This window comes from Cyprinodon tularosa, unplaced genomic scaffold (assembly GCF_016077235.1).
Source record: "Cyprinodon tularosa strain WSP-4 unplaced genomic scaffold, ASM1607723v1 ctg417, whole genome shotgun sequence".
Taxonomy (NCBI): domain Eukaryota; kingdom Metazoa; phylum Chordata; class Actinopteri; order Cyprinodontiformes; family Cyprinodontidae; genus Cyprinodon; species Cyprinodon tularosa.
The window spans coordinates 840,835-865,216 of record NW_024039138.1 but is presented as its reverse complement, the minus strand read 5'-3'; the positions used below and the strand labels follow the sequence as shown (position 1 = coordinate 865,216).

General features: G+C 38.4%; 1 protein-coding gene across 1 annotated transcript in view; it reads left to right on the top strand.

The window, feature by feature from the left end:
• Nucleotides 1-24,382, top strand: part of si:ch211-132g1.7 (prostaglandin F2 receptor negative regulator) — a 95,542-nt gene that overhangs the window by 38,236 nt on the left and 32,924 nt on the right. Inside the window, exons 6-10 of the mRNA XM_038298896.1 lie at nucleotides 12,469-12,615; nucleotides 12,702-12,862; nucleotides 13,665-13,785; nucleotides 14,383-14,596; nucleotides 14,679-14,866. Coding sequence (XP_038154824.1) covers nucleotides 12,469-12,615; nucleotides 12,702-12,862; nucleotides 13,665-13,785; nucleotides 14,383-14,596; nucleotides 14,679-14,866 — 831 coding nt within the window. The remainder of the gene's footprint in view (nucleotides 1-12,468; nucleotides 12,616-12,701; nucleotides 12,863-13,664; nucleotides 13,786-14,382; nucleotides 14,597-14,678; nucleotides 14,867-24,382) is intronic.

The following is a 24,382-nucleotide window of genomic DNA, read 5'->3' as shown; positions in this document are numbered from 1 at the left end:
ATCAAAGTCAGTTTGCACGAGGGCAAAGCTGATATATAAAACATCGCCATCAACATCAGTTTGGTCTATCTTTGCTTTGCTGTTAATTTAAAGCTGCATGCATGAAAATGTCTGCAGGGTGTCTGAGGGGTTAAAGTAGCTTGGTTCCTTCAGAGTACATGGCGCATCCTTGCTTAAGACACTGCCTTCTGTTTGTCCCACATAGAGAGGGTAAGCTCTTATATTTTAGCCTGAGGGTGCACATTCCTTCATACTTTGCCACAAACACACACACCACTGAAGCGCCACTTCTAATTGGCCATGTATTACGTCTCCCAAGGGGCTCTCAACCAGTCATTTCCAGTTCTGCTGCACAGCCTTAAAAGTTGCCCCTTCCTTCCCACGACACCATGCTAAGGGCATGGCCTTCCAGCGATCGCAGAAAGAGTTGGAGAACTTGTTTTAGGATGTCCCCCTTGGCAGGAGCACGGACATGCATGCACAAATACATTCCCCTACCACCCTCCCGGCTTTTCCTTCCCTAGTGAGGTTGTTGTGTCAGCTGGAGTTATTGTCAAAAAGGGACATATTTCATTGAAAAGAAATATCACTTTGATTTTATTTAGACCTGATTGATTTGATGAACTAAAACAGTGCACTGGCATTTAAAAGTATAATTTTTTTCTGTAGCTCAAGGGAAATTTAGGCAAGCTATATAACATTTATTGAAAAATATATAAAAAATAAATAAATAAAAAACTGCGTTAGCACTAGCATGTAGGCACATACTGGCTAGTTGTGCACCAATATAGTTTGCATGTAACACTGATTTTAAAACCACTTTTAAAAAGCTGATTAGAGTTCCAGCACTGCCCCCTCTCCTACTGGTTTCTGTGCTCTGCTAGTTAGCTGGCTGCTGTATGTTTGCATGTATGTATATGTTTTTTGCCTTTAAGTGGCTGCCAAATTAAAACTTTAAACAAATAATTAGAAATGTAGAAACATGACAAACATTTATAACAGTCAACGATGACGTACATAATTAGGATCCAGAAACAAGAGCTTCCAAAGGGTTACACATGCTATTTTGGCTTTGAATGTATTAAAAAGGGTTTGTTGCATATTTGCAACAATCGGCTTTAAGAGGTTAAAGTTGGAAGCCCCAACCAGCAAGCTCCTGGAGCAGATAGCCTCTCTAATTAAATAGGTAGCGTCTTATATGTTGTTACTGTAAAGAGTAAATGCTCTTGTATTATTTAAAGGGGTCATAGAATGCAAAACAGAGTTCACATTGTCATACTGTAGATGAATAACGACAGTTCAGTGGGTGAAATGGACGTAAAGAGAAGTTCAAACCCCATTGACACCTCCTTTCTCTGTAAATCTCACAATTATAAACTTCTACCATAAAATGGGCAAATCCAAGCTAAGCCCTTAATTGAGGTCTATTCGGGGATATTGCCTTATTTGGTTTGTGCCTTTACTTTTGTCCCGCCCCGAAATTGACATACAGACCAGCCCACTAGTTCACTGGGGAGGGGGGGCTTATGAAGTGTCGGCTGCTGACTGGACCGGACTTCCGTAGATAGCCAAGAGAAAGAGGGGGGAAGTATAGGGCCAGGCTACCGTCACTTGGTCAGGTTCGGTTGCTCCGTCCCCTGCTGGCTCCCTGCCCCGGTCTGCTGGGGTTCCCGGAACAGCCCCAGAGCTGACATCTCAGTCCGAGTTCCTGGTGTGTTTCGACTACCTGCTGCCCTGTAGTCGACCAAAATCCCGGATGATTTTGAAATCCCCTCTGGACATTTTTTTTTAGGTATGAAAAGTAGGACATGTCCAGGAAAAAGAGGACGTCTGGTCACCCTCCATATTAACAATTTCAATCCTTCAGTGAGTCAGTGCTTGTTGTTATGTGTCTTTGCTCAGCAGCTTCGCTCCTTGTAAACCAACTAATCAGCACCCACCTCATCTAAATATTTGTGAGCATACCATAAAAAGAAGAAAACCTGTCGTTTCACTCTGGGGCTCTTAACCAGGCTTGCATTAGGGCTCATAGAACAACAAATATGCCACTTTCAGCCCAACCAATGTTACACACCCTATTCAGAGACATTAAGGCCCAGCACCAGATACCCTATAGAATCATACTATGACCCCTTAAATGTGACTTAACTGTTTTAAATAAAAGGTTGGCCAATTAAAACTATATCGTTGAACTGTTTCCATATTTGAAACCTTAGCTACTTCTTACAAAAGAATGCAGTCATGACCAACTTAGCAATAACTGCCTCTTCCTGAAGTTGAAGTCATTTTGCACGCAATGACTCACACCTAATAAACATAATTATCACACTAATTCTGCCCTGGTTTTAAAATCTGGATTTAAATGTGAGCAAATAGGAAATTGGTCTGATATGAGTCAAATTGAGTGTTGGAAGATATCGACCTGCATCTAAAATCTCTTCTATCAGCTTCCCTTTTTAAGCCTCTTACCCATAATAATATCAAATATATAATAAATCTGGTCCAAATGGATATCGGTCAGTATTCAAAGCTGCAATATTGGTAAAGTATCATAAATGAAAAGGACTGATCTGTACATCCTTAGTTTAACTTCTTTTTCTCCTACCATTGTTTACATTTCTGTCTTTTACACCCTTTTACACCTACATCACATGATCATGTATGCAGATTAGTTGAGAATGTCATATAGCAGCTTTTTGGATTGTCAACAGCTACTTTATTGCTGTTGGCAGCGGTGGATCATTGTGGTATTTTTTGGGTTTTGCAAACAAAAGACAAGGCTTAAGCAGACGGTTTGTATTGCAGATTATAATATGCATGATTGAAACCTTTATTAAACAGGAAGTAGTTATGCAGATCACGTGTAATGTCTAAGGAAAAACATTTACAGACCATCTTTTGGAACAGGTATGATGTCTAAACAAGCAGCTATAACTTCTATGTAAACGATTGAGTGTATGATTGCCTTCAGAAGGTCATATTTAACATATTTGCCAGCAGCTTATCATGAAATAAACATCTTGAAGTTGAATGCCATCTGAGCAGAGACCTTGTTTTGTTGCCTTTGTCTGAGGGATCCTGCATTGTTTGGTTGATAAGTTGCAGTCAGATAAGAGGAACAATCTTGCATGCACACACAGAGAGGGAGTGGGTAAAATAAACATGTTTTTGGATAAACATGCATATGTGCATGTCAATCTCTACTAGAAATAGTGTTGCTGGTGGTTGAAGAAAAACCAAATATGTGCAATTGAAACATATAATTTCTTAAGCTCTAAAGGATGGAATGGGTGCTTTTCACTGCAGTTGAGCTACTAAGGCAACAGCATGGGGTCAAAACAGTTTCATAACACTTGTTCAGTGTTAAAAAGTGGTTTGACTAGAGTTTAAACACTCAAGGAATCACAGTGGTGGATAAGTTTGAACTGAAATCATCAGTCATGGTGACAAACATGCTGACTTCACCTCATGCGCACATGGTGGAGAAGTATTTGCTTAGACATCTCTATTATAAGACTGGAAATAATATATTTGGTTCTTTAATTAATGACATCAAATATAAGATAAGATTTTTTTTTTTTTTTTACTATCTGATGCAGAACTTGTAAAGATCAAAAACAAGGTTTTTGTCAAGCAGAAAATTCCGGTTTTTCAGATAGTCTAATTAATGACTTCCTGTCACTGGGAGGTAGCAGCAGACATCCTCCTGTTTACTTCAGTCTTATTTCTTCCAGTTCTTTATTTTTGCAGCTTTTTCTGCTGCAACTTATATTTTTAAAGGCTGTAAAAGAGAGCAAACCTCTACCACCTGTACTCTGATACACTTACATAAAATCTAGCACCACCTGGAACCACCTTATTAATAGATCGTCGAGCTGTTTTATGTTTTTAGTTTATTAAGGGGAATGCAAAACACTGTAGCTGTGCCTGCATGCTCTGTGCTTGGTTTCTGTGGCTCCCACAGTCCAGCTCACATGTTGCACAAGAGTGCTTTTGTTTGTGCACAGATGCAAAATCTGCAGAAGGTCAGAGTTCAACCATGAGGTTAAATGTTGACTGTTTTGTTGTTGCTGCTTTCTTTTTCACCCGTTTTTTGTACAAAATAACGAAAAATTAAAATAAATGTTTCTAAAAATATCTAAATATTTTTAATGGTTTCACTTCTGACAAGTCAGGGGTTAAAGAGGGTTTTGTTTTCTGCAGCGTTGTGGCTCGTCCGTCACGGAGTTCAAAAGAGACAGGTGTCTGCTTGCTTCTAGTGTTGCATCATTTCACTCTCAGGCGGTGGCGGTTGAAAGGAATTTGATCGCCCTGTTAGAGGAACGCTTCACTGCTGACAGCTCTCGTATCCACGTGGAGCTTTTCTGCATAAGGAAATGGTCTCCGCTGGTCAAATAATGTTGCATTTTATTCAAGGCGACAACATTTACTGAGTTTACAGGATGAGCAGTTGTGTTTCTTAGAACCACAGCTTGCATTTGAAAAAATAAATATGATATAACCTGATATACCTGCTGGCTTTTTGACCCCCTGCCTCCACATAATGGGGACCTTGGTACAGGTATGACACGAGGACGCCCACCTGCTCTTCTCCACCCTAGGATGACTTATTGAAGGTCATTCAACCCCTCTGGGAAGTCCCAACCCCGCTCCTTTCTGTTGGAAGTGTTAACAATGACCTTGTTGCACAAATCCCACCAGTTGACATGCAAAAGGCAGATGGAGCCACAAACGCATCTACATTTGATTCAGCAAATTAAATATGACAAAGAAATGGAAAAGCCATTTTTACTTGAAAGATTGATTCTAACCCAGAGTCATTATTAAACTTTAAACCTTTTATGCTCAGTCTCATTTTTAAAGCTCCACCTTACAGAATTGTTCACTTCCTGTTGATTTTAGACTCACTGACAGAAACTCAGATGCAAATTTTGTAGCATAGCTTTGACTATCTGCTAAAGAATTATATATTTCTTCCATAACAGTTGAAGATTGAGAATATATTTTAGCAACTAATAATCTTTTTTATAAAGTTTAGAAAGAAACAGTTTGAAATAAATATTTGACAGGTCTCCACTCTCTCATCTGGTTTTTCAGCTGTCCTTTGCTCGAAATCAATCAAGCAGTCAATCTGTAGAGCATATACAATTTCACATTTTAGTGGATTGTCCGATAGTAGGTGATCAATATTTAATTTTTAAAATGCCAGGTAGTTCGTAAGCCCACAGCTCTCAGCGGGATTGAGTGGTTGCCTTTTGCTGGGAATCTTTTTTTGTGTTTTGCATTTTATCTTTTCAGTGCGGGTCAACCCTTTTCTTCCCCTTCGTCCTAAGAGATTCGCTGCGTTTTGACAGGCAACAGGAAAGACTCAGCCACTTTTTTATAGCTTCGTCTCACACACACACACACACAGATCTTTACACGTGCCTGCGTGCAGCAGTGAAACTGGATCGTCTCTTGTGCCTCTGCTCGGTTTGGACCAGTGCACTTCTCTTGGAAATTGCTTATTTGTGCAACAGTTGTAAACTCCAGTCCAGTTCAACAACAGAGCCCGCACTAAGCATACAGGACACCTCCATCTTTGTAATGATAACAGTGTTATTGTGATGGCACACAGCCCACCCGTAAATTAGCCGCAGAAGACAAGAACAGGCAAAGTGATTCCTGTAAAAGTCGAGCGTCGCGCCTCCAGAGCAAACATTAAAACATGGCTGTTGAAGGCGCCTCTTTTTCTCCGTCTCATCGTTCTATGAGAATCTGAACACATGGGAACCAAACATTGGTCGCTTTTTGTCCTTTTTTTAAAGATGAAACACAGTTTTGAAAGAATTAAAAATCTGCATCACACTCTTCCACTGGCTGAAGCTCTTTTATTGAGACGTTAAAGCTCATTTGTAGAATTCACTAGGCTCTAATTGCTTCACTTCTTTTAGCTGTTTACAATTTGATCCAAGCGAAGGCGACAGTTTAGATTACTGCAAAATGCTACCTGCAGCAGGTAAAGAAGTGTTTTTTTTTGACACCTGTCACTCCTAAGAAGCTCACTTTACAAACATCTGAGTCTGGTCTGTGATTGAATGGCCACAGCGCTGCTCAGGTGGAGAAGAACGTGTGTCAGAAAATAGACGGCGAGGCAATCTGCTGTAATCTAACAGGGTTGTAATATCAGGAGTATTAATTTGCACGAATCTTTGCATTAGTCTCGTGTGTGCGTGTGTTTGTGTCTTCGATAGTTAGACTCTCAGCCAGCATGTCTGAAAAAGAACCTCTTTAAAAGTCAAATTGTTGGTTACAGTCAAAGAACTGTCAAATATCCCTGCTAAAAACACTCTCACTGGCTCCATAAAGCAGCATTTTCACTTCGAGACCCTCTTCCGAATTATACAGCTCTCAATAACCTTCTAAAGTATATTTAAAGTGCTGATAAATATGCATTATTGTTATATATTATCATCAATTATTTTATATATCCAAGCTCATAATAATTGTAAACATGTGTTTTTAATCTAGATGAATTGTTGCCACCCAAATTGTCCAGTTTTCCATGCATCCATTTATTTTGTCTGTAGAGGGATAACTGAGATGCAAGGGAAAGTGCAGGAAACTAACACAGAACTACTAGAAAACACGCTATATTAGTTATATTATACTTCCGAAATCAAAATTTCGTCAATGCCGAAATGCAAATGTCATTTTCCTCCAACCTGACTCTACCTAGCCAACTAGTGGATTTCTAAATCGTTTCATATTTAATTCCCTATTTTGTAAGATTTAAGTTGATTATTTTGCTTATGCATATTTATTATTTTGCGCTGTTAATCTGATCTCTAGTTTGGACCGTAGACTGGAAGGAAATACGAAGTGTTGTTATCCCCTGAATTGATCTAGAATAACCCTGTGAACTCCAGCAGGTAGATTTGATTTAGCAGTTGCGGATCCACACGTCTCCCACACAGACTGAGCAGATTATAGTGAAAATAATGAGATGCTTACAAGCGATGATAGAAAAAACCCTGTGGAATGAAGCTTTTCTTTTTTTTTAACTTGAAGTTGACTCTAAAAATAAAAAAAATAAAGCAAAAAAGCTAAAGGCATGCAGGATTGGTAGCTATTATACATCTAATATAAACATGGAGGGTAAGCCATTATGATCTGCAGGGTAAAAATCGGTTGAAATGCTTCATAAAAATATTTTCCACTAAATCATTACTAAATTAATCAAGCAAAACATTTATTCTCACAGGGACCTTTATATTGGAGATATTGTGAGCTTTTCAGCAAACCAATCACCTCATTAATGGTTTAGAACCTCTCTGCCTTGCTTGATAAATTACAATCCATTATTAGTTCATTCGCCTGATGGTGATGCTCTTTTTCCCACATTTTTCTTGGAGTATAGCTCATTTTCAGCATGTTGACTTGAAGCATATTGATCTGCTTTCTCCTTTTTTTCAATTTTATATATATAGAAGCTTTTGAATGAAAAGTTTTTCTATAAAAATGCAGCAACTTCTTGGTCTCCTACCATTAGATATGACTGGAAAACCTCCACAGGGAGCAGGGAGGAGCTCATGAGGGATCCTGATCAACTGCCTTAACTAAAACCCTTAACCAGCAGCTGTACTTTGAGCTTCGAGCCTTAACTATAAGGCTGATGCAGTGGAATGGTAACGCTTTCTTCTACAGTACGTCAATAACTATGTAATAACATGTAATAAAATAGCAAGTCGTACTATAGTACAAGGTAACAAGGTAATGGTGGGTAATTACCGCAAGATTAAGGTATATGATTTCAAAATAATGACCTACATGTAATTATTGCAATTCTATGTGACTATGTAACATTGTAATTACCCTTAGGTTCCCACATAACGTTTTCTATTATTGGCCAACACCTACAAAGTTAAAACTGAACTCAAGTTACATATAAATAAGAGTTTAGTTAAGTAAATTGGCTTGCTGTAATCTAGATTTGGTTTGCTGCTATATACCAAGTAATAAACTGGATTTTAACAGATAACACATTCATTTATTGCTTTCTGCGAAATGAATGTTACCTGGTAATAATGGTTTGAAATCTACCGCGTCCGCTTAAAATTTGAAGCACAGCGCTTAGTAAAATTCTCCATAAAGTTTTTCTTGTCACCTAGTAATATAGTGTAACTTGCTATGTTATTACCAAGTTATTAGATGGTTATTGATGTACTGTAAAAGAAAGCCTTACAGAGGGAGCTTTGTCCTATTTTTGTTGATTGCAAAACCATATGATAATTGCAACTGGGAAATAAATCCATGAAAAACATTTTAAGAAAAAAAAAAATCTCAGATTTTATTTCAAAATATTTATTGTATTTTTTCAAATGATGCATTTAAAAAGGTTTTACAGATAATAAATATATATTTTTTTATTTCTCTCTTTTTCGGATTTTATTTTACAAATTGTATTCTTTTCAAATTGCATTTTACAGACAACATTCTTCTCACTTCATGCTTTCTTCTGGATTGGAGAAAGATGCCTTTCTATTGGTCTGCTTGGACTTGGACTTGGACAACATTGTATTGGTCAATGTGTTGATCAAAAGCCAGTGTTGGGATTGGGTTTAAAGGGAAGGAATGTCATCAGTCAAATGCAATTAGAAAAGAATGCAATCCCTGAAATTAAGTCTTAATTTAAAAAAAAAACAACAAAAAAAAAAACATCTAAAATACAAAAAAAAATCTTCAAGTCAAATATGATATGTGTAAAAAAGAAAAAATAGATACAAAATTTGAAAAAAAAATCCATGAAAAATTTTTTTTGAAATAAAAGTAATGAAAGCAGTATTTTTTTATTTTTTTTATTTCCATACACAAAATGTGTACTTTGCTTGCAACAATAATGCAACAAAGTTTACTCCATATAAGAGCAGACTCTCGAAGAAAGCTAATTTCTACTGTTTTTTTGGCATCTCGTTCTATGTGTAAAGTCTATATCTCATGACCATGGTGAGGCTCGGATCGTAGACTGTAGATCATCAGCTTTGCTTTTTGGCTCGGCTCCTTCTTCGCAGCAGTGCTGACATTACGGTAGATGAAGCCTCAGCCCGTCTGTCCATCTCTGATCCATTCTATCCTCGCTCATAATCGTCCCACCGATAAGTTTAAACCAGACAGCTTGAGGCAGACTGACCTCCATCCTTTTCTGTAATGTCCTGCCCGATCTCTGAAGTCGACTTTATCAGATAAAGATTCTGGTATATGTTGACCTTCGGCCATTTAATTTGCTAATTAGCAACAAACTGAACAGAAATCTAAAAAATGAAGTTTTATATTTGGTCTACAGGTATAATAGTCAGACCCAACTGAGATATGCGTTGTCTGAGTTGCCCTTTTTTCCCCTGTTAAAGATCATCATAGATTAGAATTATGTGAAATCCTTGCCCTGAACATCCAAGCTTTGCATGACGAGAACCAGCCTTGCGTCCCGCTGCACCCGAGCCCTCGAAGCGCAGACTTGGCTTAATAAGGCTGGGTTTCTGTGTGTGTGTGTGTGTGGGCATGAGAGAGGGACGCGTGGCTAATTGGCAGAGAAACTTCGCACATTCTCATTGATCAAAGTGTGTGTGTTTGGGAGCAGATGGCGGCAGTGCATGAGTCAGTATGTGTGTGTGCGTGACGTCCAACTGACATCATCCACACCACTAACTGCCAAATTCACCCTGGTGCGGCTGTATTTATAGCTTTGTTCTGAGCCTGTTTAGTGGCATGTACCTGATGCGGTGAAGCAGGTTCGTGTCATGCCCCCACCCTCCCCCTCTGCAGAGGTGTGTGTTGTATATACATCAACTCCTCGTGTCGGTGCTGTTCGGTGGAGATCATGGTGTGTGTTTCCTGCTCGTTGACGTGTAAAGCTGCAATCTGGATGTCTGGCTGTGAGGACCTTCCTCGCCGCCCACATGCACTCACTATTAACGCTGCGATACACACCTCCTCTCGCACAGTTAACTGTGTTACTTCAGGTCTATTTATGTCCTTTGGCTCAGACAGCCAGCTCTATTTAAACCTGACACCAAGTAAATAAAAAAACAACAACCTAGGAATCACTTTGTATTTTCAGGGTGATGTTGGACTGGTGTAACATGACAAATGGCATGTCTGAAGGAAGCATGGGTTATTATCAGGTTGGAGTAGCACCCTCTCAGAGTCCTGCTTTGCATTAAATTTCAGCTGTGTTGGCAAGACTGTAAAGCACGCTATATGTGTCCCTCTGGGAGTCGCTGTGAGGATGTTTGCTCAAGCTCAACATGCTGCGAAATAACATTATCTCGAAAAGTAGGGGGAAAAGTATGAGCAAGTTTGTGTTTGCTCAATTATTTCTTTATTACAGAGGTCTGAAACCTGTGGCTCTGGAGCCATAAGTGGCTCGTTAGACACTCTGCAATGGCCCTTTATCATGTTGGCTAAGAAGCCAAAGAGCCAGCTAACCTTTGGAAAAATAGACACGCTAATACAGGGGTCTTCAACGTTTTCCAGGCCCTTATTATACATATTGTATGAAATTGTGTTATATCAAACTGGTCCTATAGTCACTCCATTACAGATGGTTTCATGTTACGAAAGTAATTTCTCCCTGGGATTATTAAAGTATTTCTGATTCTGATTCCTGGTTGGTGGGACAGGTGTTGTGAATGAAACGGTGCCCAGCTTGAAAGAGCTCCTGTGTGTCACTGAATGTGTGCATTGATGACTGAAAGATATCTTCTGCCTCCTTTTATCTCTTTACAGTGTTTTGAATTCATACTAATGTGCATTTAAAGACATTTCAATTAGTGGAAAAAATTGGAGGGGGGAATATAACAAAAGTCTAATCAACCAGAACTTTCACGACACCCATGCAGTACCTCTATGGACCCCTAGGGGTCGTGGACCCTCTGTTGAAGACTAGGGGTGTGGGAAATAATCGTTTTGGCGATATATCGTGATATTCGGCTGCCCAATATAATATCGATCTTTCACTTCTTAGTATCGATTAAAAAAAAAAAAAATGGTTACATAAAACATTGATGGGAAAATGGGCTACCTCTGCACCACCACTCTGGCAGAAAGCGCTGTGGAGCCCTTTAACTGTGCGTGCAGCACCAAATCTGCATTTGAGGCAGTCACAGTGGAAGAAAACCCCAAACAACATGGATAATAATACCTAATCAATATTTTCTGATGAAAATATACAGCACTTGCTGTTTTATCTCATCATTTGATTTTGATAGCTGGGGAAAATATGGCAATATATAGTGATACTGCAATATCGGGATAATATCGTATCGTGACCCAAGTATCGAATCGCATCACTCATGCCAATACTCACCCCTATTGAAGACCTCCGCACTAATAAATGCCAGTTACCATTTTATCCACTGACTAATTGTGTTCATTTTTCCAATATACATTTACTCTGAATAAATCTTTCATTTAAAGGGAAAATGTTTTTAAAAAACTTAAGCAGACCATCTAAAAAGAATGTTTGTTTCCGATGCTGAAAGTGTGGTTGCTTTCGGGTTATTCTAGGATAGGTGAAAAATTTTACTCTGCCATGTTCATTTACTGTAAAGACAAATACAAAGTGAATCCAGTTGAACTTGTTATTGCTTACCTGGAATGGGTGACAATAGTTGAATAAACTTATGGCTCTCAAAATGGTATAGGTGCCCTATTTGTCAGTACTCGCCCATACCTTTACCACCATTTTAGTACAGTATCGGAGCCCCGCCCAAAACTGGTATCTGTATCCGTGCAACACTAATATTTATCAAATATAAGTTATCTGGGTAACGCTTTACCATAACTGTCTCTTATAAATGTAAAGATACCATTTCTTGATGATTAACAGTGCATTCATGTATGATAATCATATACAAACTGCATCTAAACTATTTATAAAAGGTAAATAGATCATATTGTCCTGACATATTAGTTTAGCCCTAACCCTAACTTCAGTTGGCTAAATACCTCAATACATTTTTATTTACGGTTTAGATGCAGTTTATACAGCATTGTCTAATAATTATCATGCATAATTATAATGATGGCAGATGGCAAATTGTGAGGAAAATTTATTTTTCTGTGGAAGAAGGCTTTTTTATAACCGATGGTGAGCAGAGATCTTCAGTTTGGGGAGGCGAGCTCCGTTTTCCGGTTGCTTAGGGTCACTATTATTGAACAGGGTGTTAATCCATATCTGTATAATTGGGAATAGAGGTGGATCTGAGGAGAACAGTCTTATCTTTATCCCAAATCAGCTTGAGCATTTGTTTGAGTTACCAGATGCTTGTAGAATAGAAGGCCCTGTTACACAGCAGTATGTGACGAAGCGAATAAAATGCAATTAACTTTTCAAATTAAATTATCTTTTTTTAAAGTGAAGGATATGCAAGATTGTGGTTAAATAATGAAATTGAGCAAATTTTTTATTTCCTCTACTTTTTTCCTCAGAGCCAAACTTCACGCTGACCCTGGAAGCCTCCGTGAAGCCCCAGAAGACGGGCGAACCCATAGAGCTGTCCTGTGATGTTACCAACATCTCCAAGTTACCGCCAGGCGGCAGACTGGGTGTCAGCTGGGAGCACACCAGTCTTCCTGGTACTAAATAGACATTGATTCTCTTAAGGGAAAAAAAAAAAAAAAAAAGAATTCTAGGTGCAGTTATTGATTTTTATCATCCATAGATAAGGGGGCTAATACTCCACCCCCAAAGCTCATTGGCTCCTTGGACGGATACGGCAACCTGTTGTCCGATTCGACGTACAAAAACAGGCTTGATAGCGGCGCGTTAGGCCTGAGCAGAGTCCCACCCGACACGTTCAAACTGCGCTTCCTCCGCACACAGGTAAGAAAATACAACCCTATTATTGTTTTTTTTTTTTTTTTTTGTGATGAGGTGCGGTCAGAGTATTAAATAGATTTGATCCTAAAATACAGAATTAAAGACTTATTTCAATTTAAAAAAAATTAGTTTACACTTTTACAGAGACAATTAAACCAGATCATACAGTCAAATTGATTAAGTTTCTATCTAAGGAAAACCAGTTGATTGTATCGACTCATTGACTCGAAGGCAACCCCTCACACTAAGCATGCTTGTAGCGACAGTGGAGAGGGAAAACTCCCTTTTAACAGGAAGTAACCTCCAGCAGTACCAGGTTCGATGTGAGCGGCCATCTGCTGAGGCCGACTGGGGTTCAAGGAGACAGAAGAAGACATAGAAAAAGAAGCAGAGATACTTAACAGCGACTGGCAACTACACTGAAAAACAGGCCAAGCTCCAACATCTATAAACAAAGGTGTTGATGGCGGCAGCACAGCATGGTGTCACAGTCAAACAGGAACAGACCAGATGAAGCTACTATGAGTAAAAGCAGACAGAGCAATCAGCAGAGTGTGAGAATAGAGAAAGAATGATGAAAAAGGGTCCCCATGTCATCCAGCAGTCTAAGCCTATAGCAGCATAACTTTAGACTATAACTATAAGCTTTATCAAAAAGGAAAGTTTTAAGCCTACCCCTAAAATTAGGCAGTGGGTCTGCCTAACGGACTAAAACTGGTAGTTGGCTCCACGGGAGAGGAGCCTGATAATTAAAAGATGGCAAATTTTATTATACTAAAAGGATGTTTGTTTTTTCTGTCCACAGAAAATCGACATGGGTCAGTATGTGTGCATCGTTACTGCTTGGAGTGTTAGCAGCCAGGGGGACGTAGTGAATGTCACCAAGGTCAAAAGCTCACCGCTGACCCTACGCTGGGACACTAAGAGTAAGCAAGCTTCAACAAAAAAACATCCAGTACCATCAATTCAGCACAGACATGTCACTTGCTTCTTTTAGGTGAATGAATAAAAATATCATGCTCACAGCAGGGCCTGAAGTCACTTCCTCAGATTGGATTCTTTAGACTGCTTTTCAGACTTCAAAGAGAAAATCCAACAAAGAACCGCTTGTTGTCTCAGCTTCTCACCAACAATACACGCACACATTTACTTCCTGTTCGCCCTAGAACTTTGTGACCCTAGTTCACTAATTGGGCCATGATGTAACTGTTGCATTATGATCTGTCTGTATCAGTGCCAGAAAGAAAAAGGGTCCATTTTAGTCTTGAAGTCTTGATTTCACAGTTTTCAAGGTCTGGGGAAATATGTAAAAATAATGTAATGATACAGAAAAGCATTTCCATTCTTGTTTCCTCTCTCTTTTTTTTTTTAACCCACTTTCCCTCCTTATATCCTTCATTTCTTACTTCCTTTAATGATAGACTTGAACATTTTAGTGTTTAAAAAAGGACAGTTCTGGAACTTAGAAATATTGTGACCTCTTCTTCTGAGGTCATCATTTTCACGCTTGCTTGTGTTTTCAGGTCCGACTTTGAACATCGTCGCCAAACCCATTCGTAAAGCTTCAGTGGGCGGGGCTACCTTTGAGATGAACTGCACCGTTTATCCTCAGAACCTCGGTGACTGGATCGGTTATGCCGTCTACATCAAATCACAGGAAGGCTTGGAATCCAGCGTGAAAACCATCATGTCTCTCAGCCCTGATAACGTGGTGCAGCACAGCAACCCGAACAGGAGGTACTCACATAGTCCCTCTTTAGGAAAAAAAGCATAAGTTTTTTTTTTCTATTTTAATAGTTCCTCCATTTTGTTTCAACAGAGACAGTTTGGTTCTGTCTAAAACTGGCGCGACAGAGTTCCAGTTCCGCCTCGCTGGCGTCCAGCTGTCCGACAGGGGTTACTACTGGTGCGACGTCACCGCCTTCACCAAACAGCATCCTGAGCAGTCCTGGACGACCGCTGCCAAGTCAGAGTCGAACAAAATTGAAATCGACTTTCAAGAAAACGGTGCGTCTATGTTTGTTCTCTTGTTATTTTTTTCCTAGCTCACACTTTTATCTGTTCTAATACCATGAAAAGTCCTTGAATAGATTAAAATAACTTTCATTCTTAATCGTTTAGCTTAACGCCACACACAGATTTAAGCTATATAAGAACAAAATTTTAAACTGGTCTCTCATAGATTAGTGAAAAATGACTTGCTCTAATAAAATGTTGGTTATCTTTTTCATATCCATGTGCATGAAAGCTTCCCCATGGCGGAAATAAACAGCAAGTTTTACTTAGGAAGCTGGCTTCAAGCTGGATCCCAGCATTTCACTGGAAAGTTTAGTGGAACCAAAAATCTTTCTATTTAAAATGTACACAAGTACATTTTAAATGTATGCTGTGATGCTAAAATTCTAAAACTATTTTGATATTAAAGGAATAGTACACCCAAAACATGATTAGCCTTCATTTTCTACTCACCCCCATGCTGAACAACACTCTGGAGTACTTTTTTGATATCTCAAATGCATCTGGAGATCTGGGAGGCTTCTTGCTGTCTGCTGACATTCAAATAATGGAGGTCTACGGTGCCCGAGACAGAAAGGTCCATAAAAGTCCACAAAAAACGTGTCAATATTCCTCCATACTGCTAGTCCAATGTATTCCAAGTGTCCTGAGTGGGTAGCATCCAGAATTTACTCGAAACGAAGTCATTTAGAATGTTTTTAGAGCATAAACAGTAGTGTATAGTATTTCCTGAAAGCGCGCACATGCGCATTCAGGACGCTACGGAAGCCGGCAGAACAAACCAGATGAAAGTGCGCATTCAGCGTCTGCTCTGCCGATAATGCAAGCGTAGAAGAAGAAATGTGCTGTTTACCTGTGCAAAGAAAGAAACAACGAAAGAAAAATGTCTGAGGACTTCAGTGTTGAGGATGAGCATGAGTTCTTTGCCGAGCTGAATGCGCACTTTCGTCTGGGTTGGTCTGCCGCAGTTTCCGTAGCGCCGTGAACGCGCTTTTAGGAAATCCTATACACTACTGTTTATGCTCTAAAAACATTCTAAATGACTTCGTTTCGAGTAAATTCTGGATGCTACCCACTCAGGACACTTGGAATACATTGGACGACCAGTATGGAGGAATATTGACACGTTTTTGTGGACTTTTATGGGCCTTTCTGTCTCGGGCACAATAGACCTCCATTATTTGAATGTCAGCAGACAGCAAGAAGCCTCCCAGATCTCCAGATGCATTTGAGATATCAAAAAAGTACTCCAGAGTGTTGTTCAGCATGGGGGTGAGTAGAAAATGAAGGCTAATCATGTTTTGGGTGTACTATTCCTTTAAGGTTGAAAATTAGACAGTGTTGCATTAAAAAGACAGAAAGACAGAAATATTGAAGTGGGACAAAGCCAATAGATATTAAACCAGTTGAGATCCATTTTGATTTAAAAAAGAAAAAGGAAGATTAGAGTTTTAGGCAAAACAGTGAATGAAAATGATAAAAGTGTTAAGAAGTCTATGGAAACTCTGGACCGGACCACCGGATTAGGTGTTGGAAACCTTATCATCAAAACTCTCATTCAGTCTATTGTAAAAACCAAATTATCAACCATATTGTTAAATAGTTTGTTTTTATGGCAGTAAATTTATTTTAATGGCCAAAAGGAGTCAGTAAGGTTGGTTCATAACCATCTTCAATCTTTGAATGTTTCTCCCTCTCAATAAAATCTATTTCCATGACGGCACCTCTAGCTAAGCGCTCAGTCACCTGGAGTAATGGAGGTTACACAAACTTCAAACCTGGACTTGCTTGTAGAATTGGAATCAAGTGCAAATACCTGTTATTTGTTCAATCTAAATCACTGAGCTACCTTCTTCATGTCCACTCCCTCAGTGTACACAATTTTTCATCATCTTTGCAGAAAATCTGCCCATATTTTGAAATATTTAATTCAATTACAGTCAAAGCAAAACGTCTATATTTCTACACTGCCAGCCGCATTTAGAAGATTTGATTTATTACAAAGCAGGGCGCAAAAAAACTTGACTTTTCACCCACTAATAATTGCTACATATTTGTTACACTAATAAAGACTTCAATCTTAGTTTGAAAACTTAATAGTAGGAGAAGCAGAGTCCAGCACAAAGCCACCATCTGCTTTCGTCCCATTCAATAAAATCTGATCAAATATAATATTTTCCTTTTTGCAGCTCTATTCATCAATTATCCAAGGCCATTTTACAGTTTTCTTGTCCATTTTCATAAAGTTCCTCACATTATTTGTGATTGAACTAATGACTCTAAAGCCAAGGAGTTAAATTATTGTTGAAGGAGCGACAGAAGCATCTCCTTTCTCTTAAAAAGCACAGAAGTCGGACCGTTTACAGGCTGGAGATTCGGTTTTGGTTTTGAAACGGGAAATCTAAAATCTGAAAATAAATTGTTTGCAAAACGATAGAAAAAAAATATAAAACACGCCTGTTTTTTGTTGTTTTCAATCTCAAAACGAAAATTCCACCTGTTACCAATTTTTCAATTCTAAAATGAAAAAGGAGCCTGTCCATTAGATCTTTATTGCTTTTTATTTCAATGCAATGTTTTATTTATTAAAAACGAAATTGGCAAATTGGAAATAATGTCTTAAAATATAATAGTTTTGCCAAAAAAGAATGGTGCAAAGTCTTTCTATGCTGGTGTTCAACTGCTTCAGGGTCGCACCAAAAACAAAATGGAGAGGACGGGAGGGGAGGGGGGAGCTTAATCAGAAGAAAAAGAGCTCTAAATTTGTTTTGTATTTTTTCTTTTGGAATTAAAAAACATTTTTTTCTTCTCGTTTCCAATTCTGGATCTTAAAAGAAAACCAAAAAAAAAAAAATTGCATTTTATTTTATTTTTAAATCAGGGAGTGGTTCTCAGATTTTGGATTTCTCATTACATGTACACGGACACACATTCCCCACCTACTCTGTGTTACTCATGAGTCATATTAAGTTCCTAATAATGTGCAAAAAAAAAAAAAAAAATCCTGCACACACCTAAAGCCCTTTGACGCCCACCATTGCCGCTGGCCTACTTATTGTCTTTGATCTAACTGGGAAGTTGGGAACTAGATGTGTGGCTAGGAGGTGATGAAGTGGACGAGGAGGACAAAAGGAGGAGATTTATTGTATGTTGGTGGTAAAAATAATCAGAATAATATAGGAGAACGAAGACAGAAACGACGGAAGAAGGGGTATAAGATAAACAAAAAAAAAAAAGATTGAGTCTCAGTTTGTCGACCTAAATTGACAGATAAAAATGATAGAGAGCAGCCATAAAAATGTTGCATCTGCTTCATTCACATCAGCCTTTGCATACTATATATGAGCAAATCAAGTCTACTACTTGCAGCTGTTTTTACGTCGGGTTTAAGTTATGCTTGCAGCTTTAAAAAAAAGAAGAAAAAAAAGCAGCTGATGTAAAAATGACCAGAGAAGAGCGAAAATGTCTCTGGGTTCTAAGAAAGCAAAAGCATTCCATAAAATGACATTTGAATGTCTTTGTGTGCGATTATCTTCTGAATGGGTGCATTATAATTCTCTACTACAGGTTTTGTATGAGCATTTCTTTATTCATTTAACTGATTCATTTGGAGTTTAGTAAAGGTACATCCATTATAGATGGATATTTACAGTGGCGGTGAAAGCGTGCTAATGTGCACAGAACGAGCTTCAAAAACATGCATGATGCAAATTTCAACACACAAGAATAAAAGACAAATGCAACAAATAAATACTGCAAACAAAAAAGAAAAAAATGCAAATTTCAACACACAAGAATAAAAGACAAATGCAACAAATAAATACTGCAAACAAAAAAGAAAAAAAAACAAACGCGTGTATGAGGAGTCAAACGAAGAACAAACCATATTGGACCAAAGTGTTACAAATATATATATTTACTATGCTGTTATTCTGTATTCATGTGAAACTCTGTTTTAAAATTATCTAAAAGATAAACCTCTCCTTTCTTTTGTTTTTTTTTTTAATCCTGCATGTCACTACCCGATCTGTCCTGGGAGCACGATTCGTACCTTCAGCTCATTTGCGCACGCGCCGCCAGATATAAATCCTCGTTGCCCTCAATTTTACTTTTCAAAATAGACCGTAATTAAGCTTTTCCTTCCTTTAAAAATAGTAAGCGTACTTAACTATAATGTGTTATAGGTTAATAATGTATTTCCTGAGAAAATAAATGGATTAAAATCCTTTTTGTTTTATCACTGATCTGTGATAAAAGTGGGATCCTACGCTACGGCTTTGAATTTAAACATAAATCTAGTCTTTTCAAGTTTTGTCTTTTCCTCTCATGTTAACCTTATTGTAAATAGTGCATAATCTAAAGAAAGAAACAAAAAAAAAGCAGATAAACATGGTTTAATCATATTTTGCCGGATTACTCCGAGCATGTCCTATGATGACATTAGACAAGCAGTTTAACGGAATAAATGTAAAAAGCTTACAATTGTCACAGAAAAGTCATAAATAATTTCTTTAAAGATCTCTATTAGCATTCTCTAGGGATTTAACCTCTCAAAACCCACCGGTTTTGAAGCGTTTACAAGTAATAACTCAGAATGCATGAAAATTACACTGGTACCAATATAACCGACATGTTAGACATCGTTAGAAAGCTTAGATTCTCCACAATTCAACCACCTTGTTCATTTTATTGACATAGGGAGCACCAAAGAACAATTATAGCAGCATGTCGAAATGTAGCCACAAAAAGCAGGCACAACAAGCAAGCATGTTTTTATCACTTCTGTTCAAAAAAGACTATTTTGAGTCATGTTTGAACTGATGCAGTTTGTGCGTTTTACTCACCCAATTTTCATGTATATATTCAGAAACTAGAAGGTGTTAACTTTCAAATAACGAATCATGCGTGCAATTTGGGCTTTGGGTATGTAAAATAGGCAAGTGGTGGATATTAAGAGGTTAAGGATAGAAATAGGTACTTTAGTACCATAATTACTAGGGGCGTAAATAATAATTGTTTTGTATCGATGCATCGATCCAACAGCCGACGATCTGATGCAACGACACGTCCGCAAGAGTATCGATTCCTGTTTTTTTTTTTTTTTTTTTTATTTCAGTCTATTTTTATCCATTTTGCTCCTGGGCGTAATTCTCCCTCCCGTGCTGCGGTGGCGCTAAACCTATTTTGCCCTGCTACCTCGCTTCCTGGTTATACTCTTACAGCAGTTTGTCGCAGTGAGCTTGACGCAGAAATTTTTTATTTATGCACAATATTAAAGCGTGGTCTGTGCTACACGCTGGGGGTCTAGATACGGTTGAGGCGGTGATGAAGAAGGGGCGAGTTTGTCCAAATACGGAGGGACATAAGGACCAAAAAGAGCAGGGATCCAGGTGGAAAAGGGGTCCCAGCGTTCTCGCGCACCTCGCTCTTCTAGCGGGTAAAACTTCACGAGCTGTTTTCCGCAATTTCGGTCATAAAAACAAAACAAGCCGGCCTCCTGTCTGCGGCACCGTTTGCAGTCAGCTACAATTTGGGAGAGGTGCAGCGGAGTGTCTGCGGAGGGGGCGGGGACGTCTGGAGCCGAGGTATTGAATTGAACTCATTGCACTCATTTTGTGCAGTATTTTCTGATGCAAAGCCTTTCAGAGTCTATAACTATAACATTATTTTCAGTGAATGAGGTTTTAATAGGCCTAGGTGGAGTACAACTTTTCTACTTGTTATTTGCTGTTATTTCTCAAATAAAATGTATAACGATATTACAGCTTTCATTGATTTATTTCAAGTTTGAAAAATTATTTAACCTGTAAGGAAAAAAACTAAATAAATAAATAAAAAAACAATGAACCAATTAGTCAAATCGTATCGTATTGTGGTGTATTCTTGAGTATCGAAAATAATCAAATCGTTGGGTCAGAAAATCGATACTGAATCGAATCGCAATGATGGGTGTGATTTACACCCCTAATAATTACATTATTTATTGGGACCTGGATGAATATCTGCTTGCACATGCGCAAATAAACTGATGCTACCGATCGTGCTTCCGGGAACGGATCTGATAGTGAAACTGCATTAAAGCTTGACCTCCCATTTGTACGGAGGCCCTTGTCCAATATTGTTTGCTTTTTGTTTGATTCCCTCTATAGTCTGGAGTACTTTCAGAATTTTCTTTTGTTTTAACTTTTTTTTTGCCTCCATGTTTGTTGACTGCACCGTTTTTGTTTGCAGCTTTTTATCTCATTTGGTTTTGGGTGTTTTTTAATTTTTGCAGCTCATCAGAAACACCTAGTTGGTGTTTATGTCGCACCATCTCCAAGTTCCAGACAGTGTTGGTCTCATTATGCTACAGCTTTTTGATCTACTGTTAAAATTACAGTTAGACAGTATTTGTGAAATTTGGGCTCAAATACTTCAACAAATAATATTAAAGGAGCTGATGTAAACAATTGAAAAGCTACAAAAATCTGTTTGGACACATTTAAACTAATGTTATCCAGCTTTGTTTTTGGCATTATTATGTGGGTGATCTTTTACATTGGCTCTATTCATATAAATTTAGGAAGATTTCTATTTATTCTCTGCTACTTGTCTGAAACTAACAAAATAAGAGAATATAGTGATTCGTAAAGCTTGATACTAAAGGGTTAAAAGTGTTTGAGATGGTGAAGTATGTCTGAAGTGGGAGTAGCATCATTAGAAACCTCACTAATGTCTGGTTGCTCTCTCTCAGGCCTTAGAAAAGGACACATGCTTCATATGTTTGCTCCCTGTCAGAACTCTGCTTTGGAGCCGTTTGTGTCCCAGATTAGTTCCTACACATAAGATGCCATGTTTTGAATTATCTTAGAGATTTGGAGGAGGGAAAGACGCTTAAGGGCTGTAGGAGGGGAGTAATGACGCTGAAGGCGGGTGGGTAAATGACAGCTTGGTATAAAACATGTGGAAAACCAGATGATAAATCGAGGGCCGTCTTTGGGACTTTCTCTGGGGAGAGCAGGAGCCTTAAGCCTCACGTATATCTCATTGTTTTGTCCCGCTCCATCTTTCACTCAGTCGCTCTTCTACCTCTCCTCCTCCTCCTCCTCTCTCTCTGGGACATCTTCAAAGTGAAGCCCTTTGGCCAATCAGCCGGCTTCGAAGATCTGCACCGCTGCTTTCTTTTTCTGTCTCTGCTCTCTTCAGTATATGTGGAATCTTTCAAGTGTCTGAGTGTGTGTCCAAGTCGAATATTTTAAGTTGACCCCACACAACAAAGCCCACTTTACACACAAACACACCCACATCGACAGTCGGCAAGCTGCAATCTGAGCAGTTTAAGAGCCCCCATATTCCTGCCTCAAGGGGTGGAAGCTCAGCTCGCTCACTCGTCCCTGTTTTGAGCGTTTCGTCCTCCATTCTTCCAGCTGTATGTTGAATGTTCCAGAGGTGTTGTCTTCTTTCCTGCTTGTGCATTTAGCTTATGTGGGAATGCAAAGTCTCATATTCGACATAAACCTTTCGCGTGGGGTCCTAGCTTTGTTTTATTTGGATTTTATATGAGGTGGGAGCAAAGTAGGAACGCCAACATTTGTAAATGAGAATAAAAAAAGAAGATTGTGCCCTGTTTTTTTGGGGTTTTTTTTGACATTCTTTGCTCTCATGCAGATAATTAAATAAATTTCCAGGTTTTATTTAGATATGTCCTCAAAAGAAGATGGTCCAATGAGAATATTAGTGAAAAAGCAGATGATTAAGTTAGTTAAAATGGGTTTTTCCTTTACACTGCCACCATGTGCATGCCTAACATAAGGGATTGCTGCAAAGTGAATTACTCAATGCAATCCGCCTGGTTTCATTACATAAAAAGCTTGAATAATGAACATTATTTTTATAAAAGATAATAGAAATGGAACGTAGAGCTTTGATACCATTAACTAATTGGATTAAATATACCATATATCATATATTTTACATAAGGATTTAATCCTTTATTTGATGACAAACGATTAAAGAGGATCTGTTTTGCATGCATAAACTACATTTAATGAAATATTTAGTGGAGAAGGAAGAAACAAGGCCACAAAAAGTACTTTGCTAGTTGGCTTTAAACCATTTAGGAGATGCAGCAAACAAACAAGAAATAAAAACCTGCCTGTCGGTAATCCTGGTCACACTAATGCATTAGAAACACGGTGGTGGCAGCATCATGCTGTGGGGAGGCTAGTTATTAGCTGGAATAAAAAAAAAAGCTGGTCATGGGTAAATTGATTTAATGAAACAAAGTAAACGACAATCATAGGCTGGAAAGATGTTTTCCATGTTGATCTACCTCTTGTTGTTCTATAAAACCAGATGCAAACAAAATACTCTCAAGTGTAGCTCTGGGATGTAAGACAAAGCGAGAAAGTATTTCTGTCCTAATTAAAAAAAACAGGTTAACTCTTATGATCAACTTTTGTTTAGACAAGGGACATGATCGCATGATCGCATGATTGCAGCTTTTTAAGTTATTTTCTTTGACTCCTAGCACTTAGAAAAATTCTCCACACACCTAAATGAGCTTAATCGTGAATTTTATGCAAGAAAATCAGACTTTTTGTGAGAGATTGGTGAACTTATCTCTTCATGTTGCTCTCACCAACCTAACTGTCTTAAACACTTAAAGACAAAGTACTGGAGGACTAGCTGACTTGGGCAACAGTTACGACTCGTAGCCCAACCTGTCTGTCTATCCAAAGCAAGGTTATTTTCTTTTTTTTTCTGAAACTAATAAGACTTCTAGTTTAGTAGGACCAATTCCAGATAATATATGAAAATTATATATGAAGACTGGATATGTTTAATAAGCACATGTTTTTACATTAAAAGGGTTTTGTAGATTTTGCAAAAATGATACCCTAATTAGGGAATTTCTTTCCAAATATAAGAGCTGTGACTTGATATGAACTGTAAATGGAAACAATATGAAGATTTTTAAGCAACAACTAAGTGTCTTCAGTTAGATTCTTCCCAGAACCGGTGCAAGGCAGACCTCTACAGGATATCGCTCCTACCAACTGCTATCAACACCTACAACAACTGGTTAAAAAAATGAGAGTTACATAAGATTTATTTTCGCTTTAAAGTATTTTATGAATTTTGAATTGAAGTTACTGTCTGCACTAATGACGACTCACTCACCTCAGCAGACTGAATGCTTAAAGTTGCTTACAGGACTGAGGAACTGGCCATGAATCTTGAGCCTTTATCCCAAAATGTTCAGCAAAGGTGGAATCATTAGAGATCCAATCATTAGAGATGCTTATACCTCATAGATGCAGCAGGACTTTATATTAGTGTTGCACTGATGCCGTATTTTGGCCCCGATACCTGGCTGTACAGTATCGGCCGATACCCCAGCGATACCATCTGTTTGAAATTGATGTGTGAGTATATGAAGAACTGCATACTACTTGGATTTAAAATAATTGCCATCATGGCTTTGTCAAGCTGCTAATACAAAGTGAATCCAGTAGAACTTTTTAT